Source organism: Colobus angolensis, unplaced genomic scaffold (assembly GCF_000951035.1).
Source record: "Colobus angolensis palliatus isolate OR3802 unplaced genomic scaffold, Cang.pa_1.0 Scaffold58, whole genome shotgun sequence".
NCBI lineage: Eukaryota > Metazoa > Chordata > Mammalia > Primates > Cercopithecidae > Colobus > Colobus angolensis.
In genome coordinates this window covers 13644139-13660833 of record NW_012119376.1, presented here as the reverse complement: position 1 = coordinate 13660833, position 16695 = coordinate 13644139, and the positions used below count along the sequence as shown (strand labels likewise).

General features: G+C 36.6%; 1 protein-coding gene across 1 annotated transcript in view; it reads left to right on the top strand.

Annotated features, from left to right (window-relative positions):
* The window catches only part of ENPP3 (ectonucleotide pyrophosphatase/phosphodiesterase 3), a 101652-nt gene extending 89987 nt beyond the window's left edge, over positions 1 to 11665 (top strand). The window contains exons 23-26 of the mRNA XM_011962160.1: positions 1348 to 1425; positions 2017 to 2149; positions 4174 to 4330; positions 11044 to 11665. Of these exons, the coding sequence (XP_011817550.1) occupies positions 1348 to 1425; positions 2017 to 2149; positions 4174 to 4330; positions 11044 to 11214 (539 nt within the window). The 3' untranslated portion in view covers positions 11215 to 11665. The remainder of the gene's footprint in view (positions 1 to 1347; positions 1426 to 2016; positions 2150 to 4173; positions 4331 to 11043) is intronic.
* The last annotated feature ends 5030 nt before the right edge of the window (positions 11666 to 16695 follow it).

The window sequence follows — 16695 nt, the reverse complement described above, 5'->3', positions numbered from 1 at the left end:
GCCGGATGCAGTGGCTCAAGCCTGTAATCCTAGCACTTTGGGAGGCCGAGACAGGCGGATCACGAGGTCAGGAGATCAAGAGCATCCTGGCTAACATGGTGAAACCCCGTCTCTACTAAAAAATACAAAAAGCTAGCCGGGCGAGGTGGCGGGTGCCTGTAGTCCCAGTTACTCGGGAGGCTGAGGCAGGAGAATGGCGTAAACCCGGGAGGCGGAGCTTGCAGTGAGCTGAGATCCGGCCACTGCACTCCAGCCCGGGCGACAGAGCGAGACTCCGTCTCAAAGAAAAAAAAAAAAAAAGGAAATAAGAAAAGGAGTTTAATGGACTCACAGTTCCACATGGCTGGTGATGCCTCACAATCATTAGGGAAGACGAAGGAAGAGCAAAGAGACATCTTACATGGCGGCAGGCAAGAAACAGTGTGTGCAGGGAAACTCCTCTTTATAATATAAACCATCAGATCTCGTGAGACTTACTATCACAAGAACAGCATGGGAAAGACCCGCCCCCTTGATTCAATTACCTCGCACCGGGTCCCTCCCACAACACGTGGGAATTACAGGTGCTACAATTTAAGATGAGACTGAGAGGGACACAGCCAAACCATATCAGTCGCTACCAAGTAAAAACTCATTTTCTTCAGAAAATTTTATTTTGGAAGACAGCTATCTATAATAACATTATTATTTTGTGCACTTCCAATAACTACGCATATATATCTGGCATTCTGTTTGTTTCCTAGCACTGCTGGAACAAATTACCAAAAAAGATTGAGTTAAAACAAAAATGTATTATCTCACAGTTCTGGAGATCAGAAGGCTAAAGTCAAGGTGTTGACAGCCATGCTCTTTTTGAAGGCTCTAGGGAAAAATCCTTCCTTGTCTCTCCCAGCTTCTGGTAGCTCCAGGCATTCCTTGGCATGTACTGGTATCACTCAGACCTCTGCCTCCATCTTAACAAGACCTTCTCCCCTGTGTTTCTCCTCTTCCCAAATCTCCTTCTCCTTATTAAGACACTAGTCACTGGATTTGCAGTCCACCCCTAAATCCAGGATAGTCTCATCTAGAGACTCCTAGCTACATCCACAAAGACCTATTTCCAAATAAGTTTATATTCACAGGGATGAAAGGAATGGTTAGGACTTGGATGTAGCTTTTTTGGATCACATTTCAACCCACTACAGACATAAAACTGCCTGCATTATTAATGACTTCTGCTAGAAAGTACTATTTCTGTGCTTTGACTGTTAATAAATTTATATTAATATGTAATAGTAATAGGCCTATTGTGCAGTATGTCATATTTTCTCCTATAGCTAGATCTAATAAGATCCATTTGTTTTGCAGCCATCAATAGAACTTCTGATAGCCAATATGATGCTTTAATTACGAGCAATTTGGTACCTATGTATGAAGAATTCAGAAGTAAGTATGTATTTAGAGTATTAATTTTGAAATAGTTAAGTGACTCCCTGAACTTCCAAACTAAACACATTTTTTAAATTGCAATTTGTTCCTGATATTAAGGTCATTTTATTCTAACGGTTTAAATATAGGTACAGGAAGGATCCCTCACATAGATTCTTTTCAACTTTGACTTTGAGTGACTTGTTGCTAGAATTCTGATAATTTGTTTTTAACCCTTAATTTGATTACTGCCACTCACTAAAAGCAAATGAAAGGTAAATGTTCATCCCCAGAGTAATAATTAGTCAGGCAACATATGTGTTCTGATTATTTTTAACACTCACTGTCCCATAAGCAACTCAGCCCTAGGGAGAAATTTGGAGGCATATTTAACTGTAATTTCAAGACTATAATTACAAGAACAAAAAGCTATCATCAATGTAGCTGTTTATTTTTGCTTGTGAAGCCTGTTCTGGAGAATTACCCAATCACCATTGACAATGATTACAGCAGAATTTCATGCTATTTAAATGTACTTGTCTATAATAGAAAATATTGTCACGTTCGACTGAAGTAGACATTTTAAACACTTTATTATTTTATTTTTAGAAATGTGGGACTACTTCCACAGTGTTCTTCTTATAAAACACGCCACAGAAAGAAATGGAGTAAATGTGGTTAGTGGACCAATATTTGATTATAATTATGATGGCCATTTTGATGCTCCAGACGAAATTACCGAGTAAGTGTTTGACTTTTGGATTTATCAATAGGTCTCATGAGGGGAAATTCCAATATTTTAAGTAAAGCTTAGTACTTTAAATATTACATAATACATTCATAGACAAATGTTATTGTTGACTATTTTCAATCTAGTCTATCTAAATATTTAGGAGAAAACTTATATTGCAAAAAATTTAAACTAAGGGGCAAAGAAAACACTTCCTGGAAAAGTTTAGCAAAAATTTCATTTGGAAAATTGCTAAATTAATGGGCAAAGATAACATGAAATTTTGTAAAGGCTAAGGAGGTAGAGAAAACTTGATGTACTATCAGTGAATATAAAACCAATCCAACAATAAATGAAAAAAAGTCAAGTAAAGACTAAGGTAAATTTTACAAGAATAGTGAACAATTCATAAAAGCATTTCCCAGGAGACAATGTAGGTAAATTTCATGATGCAGAGAACTAGTCCTAACTAAACTGTACATTTTAGTACTAAGCCTGATCATAACAGGTTGCTAAGAATTAGTTTTGAATGCAGAGCACAGTAATAGAGTTTTAGAGAAGTTCCATCTACCATTTCTCTTTATTATCAAAACATATGAAGGACCAAACTAAACAACTATACTAAGCCTAGATTATGTAAAGCAATGATTTCTACCTGTACCTTCTGATAAAGTAACATTTATGACTACTAAGTATGTGGCCTTTTTCTATTTTTTTCACCATGTCTTTATTTCAGTGTTGAATGAATACTGAATCAATATATCAGTATTGACTCTATCTTTCACAATTTCTTAATTCGAGTAATTCTAACTTTGACAGCATTTTACTATATGCTAGGTACTTTTTTAAAGAACTCACATATACATCAGTTAAACCGCAAAGATACCCTAGTTAGGTTCCATTAGCCCCCAGTTACAGTTAAAGAAACTGAGGTTAAACAACTTATCTAAATTCTGCAACTAATAAGTGGTAAAGCCAGAATATGAACCTGGACAGCCTGGCTCTGAGTCCATGTTCTAAATCACAGTAATACATTTCTATTTATACCAGCTTGCATTCCTTTGGTGGAGTCAGATTTTGCACTTAAAACTTTTGAAAACACTCTCATGTTCATTATCTGAAACCAAAGTACTGTCGCATCAGTTGTATGGATTTATCCCCATGTCTACGCTGTGAAGTTGATAGCACAGAATCACATCCTTGCAAAGCTGAGGAAACTCAGTAAATGATAGAATTAGAGGATGAGTGAAAGTCCAAACATTTTGTGGAAGTGCACGGCTGGAGGTGGAATCTGGGCTCCTTCATTCTCAGCTTCTGCTGTATTAGTAAACACTACTGTGAAATATGAAGTCAACAAAACGAGGAAATGCAGGAGGCAGAATATCATGCTCTGCTTCTTTTTTTTCTTTTTTTTCTTTGTTTTTTGTAGTCTAATATGTTTTCATGTTAGAATGACCAAGCTTGGACTTCTGCTGTAATCTCTATTCTGGCTGATGGGAGTAAAAAATATGTAAGACTTTGTGGTTTTTATTCATTACTTTCTTTTACTATATTTTTACTTTGGCATTTCTTTAAAACTATGTGAAGACATTTATTGACCTGGTGCAGTGTCTCATGCCTGTCATGCCAACACACTGAGAGGCTGAGGTGGGAGGATCATTTGAGCCCAGGAGTTTAAGACCAGCTTGGGCAACAAAGTGAGAAACCATCTCTATTAAAAAAAAAAATTCCAAAGTACCATTAGAAGTAAATATATATATGTGTGTGTGTGTGTGTGTGTCTTTACATAGTTTTTTTAATATATATTTGCATATTTATACCAGCTTGTATTCCTTTGGTGGAGTCAGATTTTGCACTTAAAACTTTGCATGCAAGTTATTTAAAAAGTACCTAGCATATAGTAAAATGCTGTCAAACTTAGAATTATACGAATGATTGTTTTACATATATATGGAAAAACTATGTAAACACACTTATCACCTTTAGAAGCAAAAGTGTAATAACATCAAAACATGTTTTCAATTATGTTTTGTAAGACATATAGTGAACACTGACATTCCCATCCCAACGCACTACTTTGTGGTGCTGACCAGTTGTAAAAACAAGAGCCACACACCGGAAAACTGCCCTGGGTGGCTGGACATCCTACCCTTTATCATCCCTCACCGACCTACCAACGTGGAAAGCTGTCCTGTGAGTATGCTTTGGGAGGGTCCAGGACATGAGAAAATGAGTCAGAGCTCTTTTGGGCTCTCATAAAAGTGGCTCTAAAATGTATTTTCTTAAGTGTTTCATGGGAAAAGTTGTAATACTTCATTTTTAGGCTTTTCCTTAGACTATTGATCTCTATGTAATTAATATCAATTTAAACATATATCTGCATAGTTGAACATATGTATACCTCATGTATTTTATTCATATGTTTTATTCACATTCACTAAGAATGAAAGAGATGAAATCTTGTTAATCTCTTTTTTCTTTTTTTATTTATAACATGAAAATTGTATGTGTTTATGAGGTATAGTGGGATGTTTAAATGCATGCATACTTTGTATACTGATGAAATCAGGATAATTAACATATCTACTACTTTAAACATTTATCATTTCTTTGTGGTAATAACACTCAAAGTCCTCTCTTCTAGCTATCTTGAAATATACAATACATTGTTATTAACTACAGTCACTCTACTATGTAATAGAAACACCAGAACTTATTTTTATTTTGGTCACAAATCTTAAAGTTATTCCCAATGTTATCACTAAATTAATATTTCTGAATGAGTATGTACATGTAAAAATTCCATCAACTTGAGCCATGAGGTGTGAAATTGATTATACACATGCACACACAAATACACACAGTTCAAGTAACATTCTTTTTTTAAACATCATTTATTAGGCTACCTCAAAATCCTTTTTGGATCAAGGCAGATTATATGTAAGTAGTTAATTCAACTTGCATATAAATTCCTTATAGAAAAAATATGTATCCTGGAACTTAGGTTTTACTGAAGTCATTCAACAAATATGTTGAGTACCTATTAAGCATACAGTATCATGATAGAAACTCTTTAGAATGCACAAAGGAGGAACACATTGTCCCCGCTTTTAAAGAGTTCATATAGGCCGGGCGCGGTGGCTCAAGCCTGTAATCCCAGCACTTTGGGAGGCCGAGACGGGCGGATCACGAGGTCAGGAGATCGAGACCATCCTGGCTAACACGGTGAAACCCCGTCTCTACTAAAAATACAAAAAAAAAACTAGCCGGGCGAGGTGGCGGGCGCCTGTAGTCCCAGCTACTCGGGAGGCTGAGGCAGGAGAATGGCGTGAACCTGGGAGGCGGAGCTTGCAGTGAGCTGAGATCCAGCCACTGCACTCCAGCCTAGGCGACACAGCAAGACTCCGTCTCAAAAAAAAAAAAAAAAAAAAGAGTTCATATACAACTTCAATTTATATATGAGATATAGACACACAATTTAGTCAGTCAACAATGCAAGAATTATTCTAAAAACTAAAAAATAAAAGAGGTTGCAAAGTTGGGATCAACGGACAATTAATGTTAAAAGGATTTAATATTTGAAATTAAAATCACATTTGGCTGGAATGATCAATAAAAATTTCATAAAATAAGGTGTAAGTAGGGCTGTGCCCAAAGGATGGATAGAATTTGAGTATATTGAGAAGACTACGAAGAGTCTTCCATGGAGGGTGGGTATGAAGAATGAAGAGGATTTAGTAACTGATTGGATACAAGAGCCCGCACCCCAAAAGGAAACTCAAAGATGAATCAGATTTGAATGTTGATAATTAGGAAAAAGGCAGAAAGAGGAAAGTTAGGAATGAGAACTTTTTGGTTGGTAGATAGGATCAGCTAAAGCTAGGCATTTTAAGTTTGTGGAAATGGGTATTGATGTGGAAAGTCCCATAGGCAAATAGAGCCTGAGAATTAAAGCTTGGGATCTAGGCCAGATTGGGATTCATCTATATCTTTCAGGTATTCAACACATGAGTGCCTTCACCATGCTGTGCACTATAGAAGGCACTCACAATTAGAAATCCAGGAAAACATTAGAAGAAAGAGATAAGTGATGTAAGAGAGGGACAGATAAACTGCTATAGTAGGATTTCAAAGGAGAATTATTTCCTGACAGGGAGGGTGACATTTCAATTGGGTCATGCAGATACGATTTTACTTGTGTTTAAATTGTTTAACGAAGGTGGCCAAGTTTAAAGGCTGAATAGTGAGCCACTCACTATTCTTAAAATGAGGAAGAAGAGTTTCTAAACAGGAAACTATCAGGATATGTTGTTGAACTGAATCCCTTCCTACTTTTCCTGTCAGCATTTTATTTGGTTGAGACAAGGGTAAGCCATTATTCTTTACTTCCTCTTCCAATGACAGACATCAATGACTGATATGATGTGGTACTCTACCATGAAATCCAGATTAAACTGTTCGTTATTACAGAGGTTCTAGGTAGACATAACGGAGTGATTACAATGAGTACACAAAGAAGAAAACATTTGCTATTCCTGGTCTGGGCCCTTTTGACCTTCTATTAGGACTCTTGAAAATGAATCTTAAGTAGAATTGTGGTCTCCTCTTCTCTTTTCATTTGTCAATGTGCACTACTACCAACTTACTCATCTTAAAATTTAGTTTATATTTTGTCATAGCCTCTCACCCCAAAACTTTTGAACAATAACAACAAAATACAAAGGAGCAAACAAAAACAACTTCCAGCCTGTACTTAAGTCTCTTCACAATTTACCCTCAATTGACCTTACAGGTTAATGTTCCAGGCCAACTGGAGCCCTTGAAATTACTTGAGCACATCTTGAGTTTGCTTACCTCATCACTGTTGCCTATGTTCTTCTCTCCTCTATAATTCCCTTCTTTTCCATCTGCTAAAAATTCCACCTGGGAGTCAAGGTAAAGTGCAAATAATATGAAGCTTTCCTTGATTATTCAAAGTAGAAGTGATCTCTCCAAAATTAATAAAGCATCAGCTCTATTGAATAGGACATCATCAGTAATAAATTGGACATATCCAAGATTTTGAGGAATTTGCAGTATAGTAATAAGAATGTGACATCTATACAGATAATTATGAGACAAAATGCAATGAGTATAAAGCAAACTTAAGCCAAGCTATGATTATAAAAGAGTTTGCAAAGTTAATAAGAGTAGCTGTCAATTAGATATGGGTAAGGAAAAGGCAAGATGAGAGAGAGGCAAAGATGACTAAAAATCCAGGGCATGACTAACCAGGAAATGTATACCACAGATGATCTTTTGTTTTGAGAAGGATGGATTTGCTCTTGGTGGTCTTCAGTTTGACAGACTAGTTGAATATTTAGGAGGATATATGAGAAATAGTATAAAATAGAACTTAAATACATGGATTTTGGAGTTGGACATCCTGGGTTCAGTGAATGACTTGGTTTCTTTAGGTAAGTATGTTAGTTTCCTCATCTGTTATATCTAATAAGGATAAAATATTCACCTCCTTTTATGAAGTTTGTAAAGATAAAACAAAATAATCTATATAAAACCCTAAGACTTCCCAATATAAAAAAAGGTGGCTATTATAAAGGAATCATATCTTATGATAAAGTTACATTCTAAAGTCAACAGAGGCCAGGCGCAGTAGCTCACACCTGTAATCACAGCACTTTGAGAGGCCGAGGCAGGCACATCACCTGAGGTCAGGAGGTCGAGACCAGCCTGGCCAACATGGTGAGACCCCATCTCTACTAAACATACAAAAATTAGGCCAGGTGTGATGGTGCATGCCTGTCATCCCAGCTACTCGGGAGGCTGAGGCAGGAGAATTTATTGAAACTGGGAAGTAGAGGTTGCAGTGAGTGGAGATCGCACCACTGCACTCCAGCCTGGCCAGCAGAACAAGACTGTGTCTTAAAATAAAATAAAATAAAGTAGTCAATAGAGAGTGAAATTGAATCTCCCCTATATGCAAATCATCCAGAAAGTATAGTACATTCACAAACTGTTTCTTAGTAAGTCTAAACCAGCCAATATTTCCAATAGCATTTGGATAGGTAATTATGCTTTGATGCACCTGATAAAATAGATGGCTTGCTTTAAACATTGCATTGTATGAAAACTCTGTACTTTAAGTATTTGAATTACACAATGTACAGAAGTACTCCCACTATTAAGAGGTTAGAGGGAACTGAGATCAAGCTATAGGAATGATAGATTCACAACTTTGTCCCACACTTGGTATAAGGCATTAGATCATATTTTCTTATTTATTTTGTCCTTTCCTTGTTCCTTTCATCTTTTCTTCCCTCCTTTTCCCTCCTCCTGTCATCTTTGTACTGTTAAATTTCTGTCAGATAAATGAGAATGTAGCCATGAGTTCAAGTGACTTTCCTTGTAAGTTACTCAGCAGATATGGAAAATACAGATATGGAACTTGGAGGAGAAATCAGAACTGCAGATCTAGATTTGGGATTAAATCATGGGTGTGAAATACAATTGCCAAAGGGGAGAAAGTGGAAAGAAAAGATCCCAAATCAAATTGACGAAAATATCTATGCTTCCAGGAAGTATAGTCATCTGAGGAAACAGAAGGTATTATCAAACAAGTAAACAGTACAACTGTGGATAACAAAGGAGGAAATTCAGAAGCCTGGGGTAGTTAACTAATTGAAAAGTCTGAGGACACCCCATTCAGTGAGGTCATCATTGACAAAGTAGTTGCATTAGCATGATAGCAGCAATCACCGGACTGTAGTGGCTAAGGAAAGAGAATAAGAATGTGGATAGGGCAGAAAAATGCTGAAATCAATTTTGTCTCAAAAAATGAGTTGTATTTTGGGTATATACAATACACTTAATTCTGTAACAGGTCATTTGTACACACACACGTACCCCCGTCCACACACATATATTAATATCAAAGTATATTTAAATATAGCTCATAAAACTGTGTAGCCTATTCTGTTGGCATGGACTGGTGCAACGAGGGCAGTTGTCTACAGCTGGCTTCTGTTCAGATTAGTTGGTGCCAGCGACTTACTCAGTGTTAAATACCTTAAGTATCGTCTCTGCATAAGTATAGTTTTGTGCTATGCTTTGTGGTCATTTCCCTGCAAATTTAAAAGAGGGAAGACTGCCAGGTACTGAGTAAACATTTAGTTGGATGGATGCCAAATAAGTCAGGAGAGAGTAGAGTCATATAAACCAAATGGGAGAAAACATTATGGAAAAAAGTGATCAAAGATATTAGGTGCTACTGAAATGTGCAATGGTAAAGGCAGAATAGAAAGACTTTGAATTAGACTCCCATTAAAAGAATGAACTCAAACTAACATAGTGAATTTTTTTTTTTTTTTTAAATATTAGCTCACTTTGTGAATCTGACACAAGTGCTTTAGAGGTTAGGAACAAAAAGTATTTCCTCTTACACTTCCTCTGGCTCAGATAGTGGCTATCTGTATTAAGCCTGCATACTTAAACAAGTAAACCACTGCGTCGAAGTCAAATGAGAATCATGAAAATACAGTAATCTGATTAAACAAACTTTGAAACTTTCTTATTATGTGAAAAGTTAACTGAACTTTAGCAATATCATATGAATACCAGAAAATTATTCTTTATAATAAAGAATAAAGACTGTGATAGAAACCCATGTTTCTAAATTATTGAACTAACTTTCATGTTGTAAAAACAATCCAAAATAAAACGGTTGAGAAATAACTGAAAAGATGTACAAATATAACAATAGTCAGCATAATAAAATATAAATGGCATAAAACACTATTTTACACCCATGGTTTGGCAAAGATGTGGGGAAACTGGAATTATCTTTCACTGCCTACGGAACTGTAAATTGGTATGAAGACTTTGAGGAGTGCTGGGTTTAATATCTGATAAAGTTAAAATTTAATGTACTGCGTCACGCATGGTGGCTTATGCCTGGAATCCCAGCACTTTGGGAGGCCAAGGCAGGTGGATCACCTGAGATCAGAAGTTTAAGACCAGCCTGGCCAATGTGGTGAAACCCCATCTCTACTAAAAATATTAAAAAATTAGCTAGGTGTGGTGGTGGGTGCCTGTAATCCCAGCTACTTGGGAGGCTGAGGCTGGAGAATTGCTTGAACCTGGGAGGTGGAGGTTGCAGTGAGCTGAGATCACACCATTGCACTCCAGCCTCGGTGACAGAGTGACAATGTCAAAAAAAAAAAAAAAGAAATTGAAGGTACTCTATGGCCCAGCAATTTTATTAACATATCCTAGAAACTCATGCTCTTGAACACAGGAGGCATATACCAAGTTATTTATTATAGCATTATTTATAACAAAAATTTTATCAACATGAAATGAAAAATTTAATTGTGCTGCATTTAAATGGGGAAATATCAAACCACAGCTAAGAACAAGTCACTTAACAAGACCTAGATATATCACTACAGATTGCAAACATTAATACCGAATGAAAAAAATTTGTAGAATACCACTTATAATATTAACATAAGTTTAAAGACTCATCAGTACTGCATATTGTATAGTGATGTACAGTAAAAGTTTGAAAAAACAGACTGGGATTCGCCCTGATATAAAGATGTTTAGTTCTGAACAGAGGAGCACTGGGGACTTAACTTCATCTGCAATATTTAATTTCATTAAAAAATTTATATCTGAAGTAAACATAAAAATGGATAAATTTTGAATACTGTGTTCTATGTTAGTTATAGTATACTTTGTACTTTTGTTTTCTTTTTATTTTTAAAAACTAAATTTAGCTGTATCAAATTAAGATTTAAGGAGATAAATATCATCGGCAAAAAGACAACTTGTAAGCAATAAAAATATTTCTGTTCATGAAAAATACCGCCTTGTGAAAAAGAAAGTGTTGTGCTTTTCTTTTTCAGGAAGGTAAACTGGAAGCTCTTTGGGTTGAAGAAAGATTTACAGCTCACGTTGCCCGGGTCCGTGATGTAGAGCTTCTCACTGGGCTTGACTTCTATCAGGATAAAGTGCAACCTGTCTCTGAAATTTTGCAACTAAAGACATATTTACCAACATTTGAAACCACTATTTAACTTAATAATGTCTACTTAATGTATAATTTACTGTATAAAGTAATTTTGGAAAAATGTAAATGATTTTTTCTGGAGATTTATAAAATAAAGTTTTCTATTATTCCTTAAGTCCCCTAAAAGCCATAACTTTTATTATTCCCTTTTCTCTTTTTCATTTCTATGAATATGTATTATTTTAAAGTTATATTTTTCACACAGAGATGATGCTATCTTACACCTTCCCTTTTTTGTTGGGTTTTTAAACTCTAATCTCATGACAGATTATACCTTCCTTATTACATGTTTTATCTCAGAATCTTTGAATATATTTGTCTGCCCAGAATTATCTAAACAAAAGAGAGAACAAAAGCAGTATGTCTCACTTGGGAACTGAATCAGCTCTAAATCAGTTTTGTCGCAAAACTTTTTGTATTTGATTGGCAATACTGATTAAAATTTAAAATGCACAGAACTTTAACGCTGTAATTTCACCTGTAAAAACTGTCCCAACAGATGTGCTTGACACAAATGCATGAAAATGACATCTTTTATGATAGCAAAAAACAGAAAACAACCTAAAAGACTGGTTAAACAAATTATGAAATTTGTTTAAACAAATATTGTTCCATCTCTATAAAGACAGAAGTAGATCTACATATATCTTGAATGTATCACTATTGTTAAGTGAGAAAGCAAGTGGTAGAACAATGTATGTAGCCTACTGTCATTTTTCAGGGGTCAGCAAACTTTTCCATAAGGGACTAGATGGTAAATTTTTTAGGCCATACAGCCTCTGTTACAACTACTTACTCTGCTGTGGTATCAAGAAAGCAGCCATAGATAATACAAAAAAGAAATAAGAGTGGTTGTTCTATTAGTCGGCTTTCACACGGCCATAAAGAAATACCTGAGACTGGGTAGTTTATAAAGAAAAGAGGTTTAATTGATTCACAGTTTTGCATGGCTGGGGAAGCCTCAGGAAACTTACAATCATGGCGGAAGGAGAAGGGGAAGCAAGCACTTTCTTCACAAGGCGATAGGACGGAGTGAGCGTAAGCAGATAAAATGCCAGACACTTATAAAACAATCAGATCTCATGAGAACTCATTCACTATTATGAGAACAGCATGGGGAAAACTGCCCCCATGATCCAAACACTTCCCTCCCTCAGCACGTGGGGATTACAATTCGAGATGAGATTTGGTTGGGGACACAGATCCAGACCATATCACCTATGTTCCAATAAAACTTTATTTACAAAAACAAGTAGAGGGCTAGATTGGGTCCCTGGGCTGTAGTTTGTCAGCCCCTGATTTATATAATAAAATCTGGGCTAGGGGAAGCAGGAATTAATAGAAAAAAACAGAAAAAGATAACATTTTTATTTTTTGCTCTTTGTACTGCTTGAAGTTTTTTGTTTGTTTGTTTGTTTTTAACTCTATATGTATTTCTTGAATTTTCAAAATAGAGTTATGAACCAAAGAGATCTCAGCAATTATTTCAGGGGCAATACTATTGGTCAGATTTTGGGGTTGCTAGACTGATAATTTTCCAGATTCTTCTCTGATATAAAGATAAGTTCATCCAGGGACAGAGGCTTTGTAGCTAATGAAAAATCTTGTGACCTGAACTTCAAGGAATACAAATTCTATTTCTATTAGAATTTCAATTGAATTATGGTTATTAATTACAACCAATTGAAATGTTAGTTTATTCCCACTGAATCTTTTTTAACATAGTTTCTTCACATGTAGAATTTAGGTCAAAAATGTATGCAGTGCAAAATGTGCAATACAGAGAGGCTGCAAGTTAAGACACAAATAGGAAATTATTTCCGGATACACAGCAACAATGTTAATACTCTTCATATAGAGACAATTTTTCCAATCAATGTTCTCCTGCCCCACCATGGCCCGGAAACTAAATAAGATCACCTGGAATTTACAACTCACAATAGGAAGACAGATGGTGGATGTTTACAACCCTGAACGGAGTTTAATAACCCTGGATTTCCTCATTACTTCTGAGTTGGTCTGAAAGTGGCTAAATTGTTGTTATAAAAATAAAAAGAGAAAAATTAAAACCACATTATTTTTTTTTGAGACGGAGTCTTGTTCTGTCACCAGGCTGGAGTGCAGTGGTGTGATCTCAGCTCACTGCAACCTCCGCCTCCCGGGTTCAAGTGATTCTCCTGCCTCAGCCTCCTGAGTAGCTGGGACTACAGGTCCCCGCCACCACGCCCAGCTAATAAAATTATATTTTTTACACAGAGATTGTGCAATATGATATCTTCCTTTTGCATATTCATTATTCCATTAAAAAAGAAATATGTGTATGTAAAGCCATTTTGAATGAATGAATACCAGTGATTTATTGGATCATGAAATTATAGAGGATTTGGTATATCTACTTAATAACTTTGAGTATGTAGCCTATATTTACAATGAACTTGTTTTATTTTTAAAAATCTGAAAATGTAAGCAATAAAGTTAGTTACAGTGTAAAATATTTAGAAAGGATTTTAGGCCGGGCGCAGTGGCTCAAGCCTGTAATCCCAGCACTTTGGGAGGCCGAGACGGGCGGATCATGAGGTCAGGAGATCGAGACCATCCTGGCTAACACGGTGAAACCCCGTCTCTACTAAAAATACAAAAAACTAGCCGGGCAAGGTGGCGGGCGCCTGTAGTCCCAGCTACTCCGGAGGCTGAGGCAGGAGAATGGTGTAAACCCGGGAGGCAGAGCTTGCAGTGAGCTGAGATCCGGCCACTGCACTCCAGCCTGGGAGACAGAGCCAGACTCCGTCTCAAAAAAAAAAAAAAAAAAAGAAAGGATTTTATATGTACACAAAGTTTGCCGGAATAGTATAGGCCGGGCACTGTGGCTCACACCTGTAATCCTAGCACTTTTGGGAGGCTGAAGTGGGCAAATTACTTGAGATCAGGAGTTCAAAACCAGCCTGGGAAACACAGTGAGACCCTGTTTCTATTAAAAAAAGAATAGTATGAAGAAAAGAAGTCTTTATAACCCTTACCCAGATACCTCAATTAACATTCTCAGTATGTACATTTATATATAGTTTTATTTCTACCCCTGTACTTCTGGGAGTACATTGTAGTGATTATGCCCATTAACACTGAATACTTCACTGTGCAAAGATCAAGAACATTAACTCACAGTAAGTTTAATGTTGGTACGATGCTACAAATAATCTAATTTATGAACCTATCAATTTTTTTCATGTTTTCAACAATTTTTTAATGATATTTTCTTTTTTGGTCTAGGATCTGAAAGAGAATCATTCATTGTATTACTTTTTTCTCTTTGGTCTCTTATAATGTGCAACAGTTCCTTAGCGTTTAACAAATAATGTTGATACTTTTGAGGAGTCCAGGTCATTTATTTTGTAGACCGTCCCTCAATTGGGTTTGTCTGGCATTTCCAGATGACTGGATTAACACAGTGCATTTCTGGCAGGGACACTACATTAGTGACATTTGTCCTCAGCGCTTCATATTTGGAAGCACATGATGTTCATTTGTGCCATCACTAATCCATGCCAGATTTGATCACTTGGTGACGTTAGTGTTCATAAGTTTCTCTTCTGTAAAGACAATATTTTTCCATTAGTAATTTATAAGTTATTTGTAGAAAGATATTGAGACCCTACACATATCCTGATTCTCATTAAATTTTTACCCAACAGCTTCAGTAGCTGTTAACAATCTTTCCCTGATTCAGTTTTTACGATGGCAGTTGCAAACTTAAAAACTCCATTATTTTACGTTTATTAGCATTCTACTATAAGCAAAAGTGTTCTCTTCTTATTTATTTATTTATTATTGTTTGTACAGACTCATCTTTTTTTTTTTTATTCCAACAGATTAGAATACATTAAGATCATTATTGATGTCAGTACTCAGATTGTCCCAGATTTGGCCAACAGGAGCTTCTTTAAGTGGGGTCCTGGGTCCTTTGGACATACCCCATTATTTTTTGAGGACTTTCCTATTTTCTAGTACAAAAAAATCAGGATTATTTTGTACTTTCCCTGCACTAACTCTGGAATCAGTTCTTTCTCCAAAAAGCCCTGGTTCCATTTAGTGGGCACTGGTGCCCTAATTGCTTCTGGGGTATCATAACACCTAGGCACCTTCAGTCAACAAATGTGGAATCTATATCTACGTCCCTTTGCCTGTGTTTACCTTTGTATTCATAATACTGTAAACTTGAAGTCCTAAGTCTTCCACTGATAGAACAGACCCTTTTGTGGCCAAGAGGACCCCAGAAAAACCTTAAAACTGAGTTCCTGGCTACTGCCAGGAGAGAGGGGAGGTCAGACATGCCTCATTCTACCCACTTTTTCGTGGTTTAGACACAATTGACCAGCATTAATGTTGAAATAGATATCATAAGACAGAACAGACTCTGTGGCAATAAGATACCAAATTATATACAAAAACAAAGACCATGCAAGGCAAGGATGAAGTCATGCACCCTACACTTAAAGAATAAACTGTTCTATTTATTTATTTATTTATTTATTTAGAGATGGAGACTCTCTCTGTCACCTAGACTGGAGTGCAATGGCGCGATCTTGACTCATGGCAACCTCTGAATCCCAGGTTCAAGCAATTCTCCTGCCTCAGCCTCCTGAATAGCTGGGATTGCAGGCACATGACACTACACCTGGCTAATTTTTGTATTTTTAGTAGAGACAGGGTTTCACCATGTTAGGCCAGGCTGGTCTCTAGCTCCTGACCTCATGATCCGCCTGCCTTGGCCTCCCAAAGTGCTGAGATTACAGTCGTGAGCCACCGCGCCCAGCCTAGAATAAACTGTTCTAACTGCCACAAGGGTTTTTTTGGTTTGTTTGTTTTGTTTTTTCTCTCAAGCACAGGCTTTGAGATAAGCAGTATTAAAACAATTACAACTCATCTTGCTAACAGATGCTGACTAACTGAACCGCTGTTCCACCAACTATAACTACAGCTTTGATTGGACAAGGGCCTGATTTCAGTGACTTTCTTCTGATAGGGAGACCACCGACCACAGACTGGTTCTGACTGGTTTACAGAGGTTGCTCCCTTGTGTTACTTTGTGACTTGAAAAGATCTTTTGATATATAGGGTCCAACTGTAACACATTTGGCAAGAACGGGTGCATTCAAGGTGTTATGGCCGTAGACATAACTGGAATACTTTTGAATATTAAGTTTCCACCCACAAGTGAACATGGGTCATATGTTACATGCAGATTTGCACAGTATGCGTGTGTCAGGACCACCTTCATGAATATTTATAGCTTCTCCCATAAACTGTTGAATATGTATTTTTAGCCAGCCTCTTCAGCATAAAACTGCTACTCCAATCTTTCCTGCTTTGAAGTGCTTGTCTGGTCTTAGCTGGAGGAATACTTTCCATCCTGAGGGGTGACCATTTTGCAGGCTGTAACCATTTACAAAAAATAAAGTCTCCTCCTTTTCCAAACTCACAGATTTGTGAT